Genomic DNA, 4,257 nt, shown 5'->3' on the forward strand with positions numbered 1-4,257 from the left:
TATATATATATATATATATATATATTAATAGTAATGGTAAGACAACAAAAGAATGAAAGAGACCTCGATATTATGGAAATAGAGGAATTTATCTGTAAATATAATATGTGACAATTATTCGGTAGCCGTGATAAAACTCCGAGCTTCGGATGTCGGGGCGGAAACCCACACCGGCATCTCTTCAGTTATCGGGCCATCAAAAAATGCTATAAAAATGACCATTAAACAAAGGGAAATTACTATGTGATTGACCGTTATTAAGACAAAAGAGCTATTAGAATGACTGCTAAATAAGGGGAGGGGAGTAAAAGGTAAAGGAGTAAAAATGTTCATAGCAATCGTGTAAGCGCGAATGTCCCTACATACACATGCACGCCTGCACACCCATGTACATGTGCCTATATGCATATGCTCATCCACACTCACTTGAAACACACACATGCTCACCCACACATTTGCCAAAGAACATATACATACCCACACACACACACACACACACACACATGCACAAAGAAGATTCATATACACATCTATATGCGCACATGCACAAGAAAAAGATAGGGCGAAAGGCAAAATACAGAAAAATGTGTAAAAAATAAAGCAATGGGTGCAAAGTGTGGTTGACAAGTTTGTTTCCCAACCACGTGGTTTTGTGGCACTTTCTAATACATAGCTTCAGGTTGATCAAAGCCTTGTGAGTGGATCTGGGTGGGAGAACGTGAAAAAAAACCCATTGTGTATATGTATGTGTGTCTTGACATCATATGATGGTTGTAAATGAACATCATTGTCATACAAGCGAAGTGTTTTACATCCAGACATTTGCAAAACTCATGTCTCACTATGAAGAAATATTATCTTGCTGGGAAACCGGTGAGTATTAGCAACAGAAGGGCATCTGGCTGAAGAACATCTGCTTCAGCAAATTCCATCTGACCCATGTAAGATTTGAAAAGTGGACATTAGATTATGATCTATATATATTATCATCATCATCATCATCACCAGCATTTAACGTCAGTTTTCCATGCTGGCATGGGTTGGACGGTTTGACTGAGGACAGGCAAGCTAGTAGGCTGCACCAGGCTCCAATCTGCTCTGGCAAAGTCTCTACAGCTGGATGCCCTTCTTAACAACAACCACTCCAAGTGTATAGTGGGTGTTTCTTACATACCACCCAACTGGTACAGGAGCCAGTTGAGGGGGGGGGCACTATATTTTATTTATATATATATATATATATAACGTGAGAGAGTTAGGGGTTGGGGGTTCAACCCACTAAGGGATAGGGTTCAGCATATTATCCTCCATTTTCTCTCTCTCTCTCTATATATATATATATATATAGATAGATATATATATAGACACCATTTCGAGCGTGGCAGTTTTCGTGCGGGTGACACGTAAAAGCACCCACTACACTCTCTGAGTGGTTGGCGTTAGGAAGGGCATCCAGCTGTAGAAACTCTGCCAAATTAGATTGGAGCCTGGTGTTGCCATCCGGTTTCACCAGTCCTCAGTCAAATCGTCCAACCCATGCTAGCATGGAAAGCGGACGTTAAACGATGATGATGATGATGATGATGATATACACACACACACATACATACATACATACTCACATGCTCCATTTTCATCACTGGTAATGTTTATGTAAGCAAAAACATTAAGCAACGCTTCATTTATCAATTGAGTTCATGCATGAAGATCACACCATCTTCATAATGTTAGTCAAGTTTTTCTTTATTGTTGGGCTACAATGAAACAGGCGGACAGTGCTGCCAAGTCTTTTTTTCATTGCTAATCAGTTCATTTCATCACCTTTCTCTGAAGTATCATTTCAAGTTGAGGATGAGTGAACACATACATTTTTTTCTTAATGGCCATCTTAGCATTCATATTTCTTTGTCAAATGTAATGCTTATTTATTTGTGTCATTTTCAATTAATCATGCATTATTCCATAGATTCAAGATACCAATGATATGATTGTTTTATACTAAGATTGATACTGTAGGGTAGTAGGAAAGGCTGGATCTGCTTAATTTGAACATAAAACGGAGAATATTCTGGCTGGCTATGGCCAGTTTAAATGCTAAAGGGTTAACACAGTTGTTACTGCATTTCTACCAAAAAAAAAAAAAAAAAAAAAAAAAAAAAAAAAAAAAAAAAGAACAGAAAATACTTTACTGAAACTTACGTAAAGATATCTATAGAACTACCCCAGTGGTACTCTTTTTCTTCAGCAAATCTTTGCCCATTCAATGGCTGCAACTGTTTTAGCTAAAAGAGAATAAAAGAAAAAAAATATGGAATTAAACACACGAAATTGGAATACAATTTTGATAGAAAAGCAAACAAGGAAGCATCTACCTGCTCAACCTGCAAGAAATAGCAGTCAAATCATCCTGTCACTATCATCGTTTTTCAAGTTGGTATGGGATGGGCAGGTTGTCACAGACCAATTTAATTCTTTTTTTGAGTTACTGCCCTCCTAAAGAGGAGGTCTGGGACTACATCTCACATACATTTCAAGAATAATTTCTGAGGTTGGAGGCTCTTCTTATCACCAGCTCCTTCACAATGTGCTGGGTGCATTTTAGCAAGGCACTAGCACTAGAATGGGTGCTACATCCTTGGAAAGATGAAAGCGTCTTTCAAAGGATATGAAAAGAAAAACACATTATGTAATGTAGTCTGTCTTATACTGACTGAAAGTAAAATGGGATGGTCACAGCTGGAATGGCATTGCATGATCACAAACTAACTTTTAGATAAACAACCCAGTGGTTTGATGCGCAAAGACAGAGAAAATACAGCACTGTTTGAAAACAAGTAAGGGTAGGTATCAGAAAGCATATCTGGTCATAAAAATGTCTTGTCTGACTCATACCAGCAGATATGAACAGACATGATGGCAGGATGAGGATGAGGAGAATTGCAGTGAGCTTCATACAAAATTTATATTTGTTTTGTTGATTGTCAGGGGATAAAGGCCAAGGTAACTGTAGCAAGATTTGTACCCAAGAAATAAAAGAGAGATGTAAATGAATATTGATTTCAAATTTTGGTACAAGGCCAGCAATTTTGGGGGATGAAGTAAGTCAATTACATTGACTCCAATACTCAACTGGCACTTATTTTATTGACCCCAAAAAGATGAAAGGCAAAGTAAACCGTAGGGGAATTTGAACTCAGAACATAAAGATAGATGAAATACTGCTAAGCAATTCACCTGACATGCTGACAATTCTGCCAGCTCACTTCCTTAAATGTAATTGAATGTTGTAAAGGTTCTTCCTACCATCTGTACCTTCTTGCATTAGCCAATGCCGTGTGAGGGAATTTTGTAGACAGAAATTGCAGGAAGCCCATTGATTGTGTGTATGTGTGTGTGTGTGTGAGAGAGAGTGTGTTCATATTTTGTGCTTGCTACCAGTTAAGGGAAGCAGTAGTGTATTGCTGGCATTTCCTGTCGACATCTTGACCTGTTGCTCTGCACTTTCAAAGTGCTTCTAGAATAAGAAGTCCCTTACTTGAAAACATATAAAAGTCATTGATAGGAAGACCATCTGTACATAAAATTCCATTTCAAATAGCTCCCTGTCCAAACCCAAGCTAACATGAAAAAAAAAAATTGTATCTTTCTCTTTTATTTTCTACTTGTTTCAGTCGTTGGACTGTGGCCCTGTTGGAGCACCACCTTGAAGGGCTTAGTCGAACAAATCAACCCCAATGTGGTACTTATTCTAGTGGTCTCTTTTGGTGAACCACTAAGTTACAGAGACAAGGGAAAAAACAACATTGGTTGTTAAGTGGGGAGGAACAAGCACAAACATAATGTGTGTGTGTGTATGTATGTATATATCTATATATATATATCTATATATATAAAAATGAGAATGTGTGTCTGTCTGTCTGTCTGTCTGTCTGTGTGAATCCCTAAAACTTGAGAACTACGCAACCAATTTCATTCAAATTTTACACATGCCTTACTTAGGGTTCCAGTTGTGTTTTAGTCAAAAAAATTATTAACTTCTTGCAGAGTTCGAGCACACGGCAACATAATATCTCCTCCACTATTTAAGTATTACGTGTCAAAAGTGAAACAAAAACACTCATGTCAAATACTTTCACTTTAAAAATGAAACTATTCCACTAACTGAAACAATCACATTTCGATACTGTAGTGACAGATACTTTCACAGAGAGAGAAAGAGAGAAAGAGAGAGACAGAAAGAGAGAGAGAGAGAGAGAG

At 37.7% G+C, this 4,257-nt stretch overlaps 1 protein-coding gene across 3 annotated transcripts in view; it reads right to left on the reverse strand.

Moving 5' to 3' along the window:
- The window catches only part of LOC106879723 (uncharacterized), a 120,308-nt gene that overhangs the window by 8,990 nt on the left and 107,061 nt on the right, over positions 1–4,257 (reverse strand). For all 3 annotated transcript variants that reach the window (XM_052967826.1, XM_014929403.2, XM_014929404.2), the window contains exon 25: positions 2,200–2,282. In XM_052967826.1, coding sequence (XP_052823786.1) covers positions 2,200–2,282 — 83 coding nt within the window. The remainder of the gene's footprint in view (positions 1–2,199; positions 2,283–4,257) is intronic.

This window comes from Octopus bimaculoides, chromosome 5 (assembly GCF_001194135.2).
Source record: "Octopus bimaculoides isolate UCB-OBI-ISO-001 chromosome 5, ASM119413v2, whole genome shotgun sequence".
NCBI classification, from domain to species: Eukaryota; Metazoa; Mollusca; class Cephalopoda; order Octopoda; family Octopodidae; genus Octopus; species Octopus bimaculoides.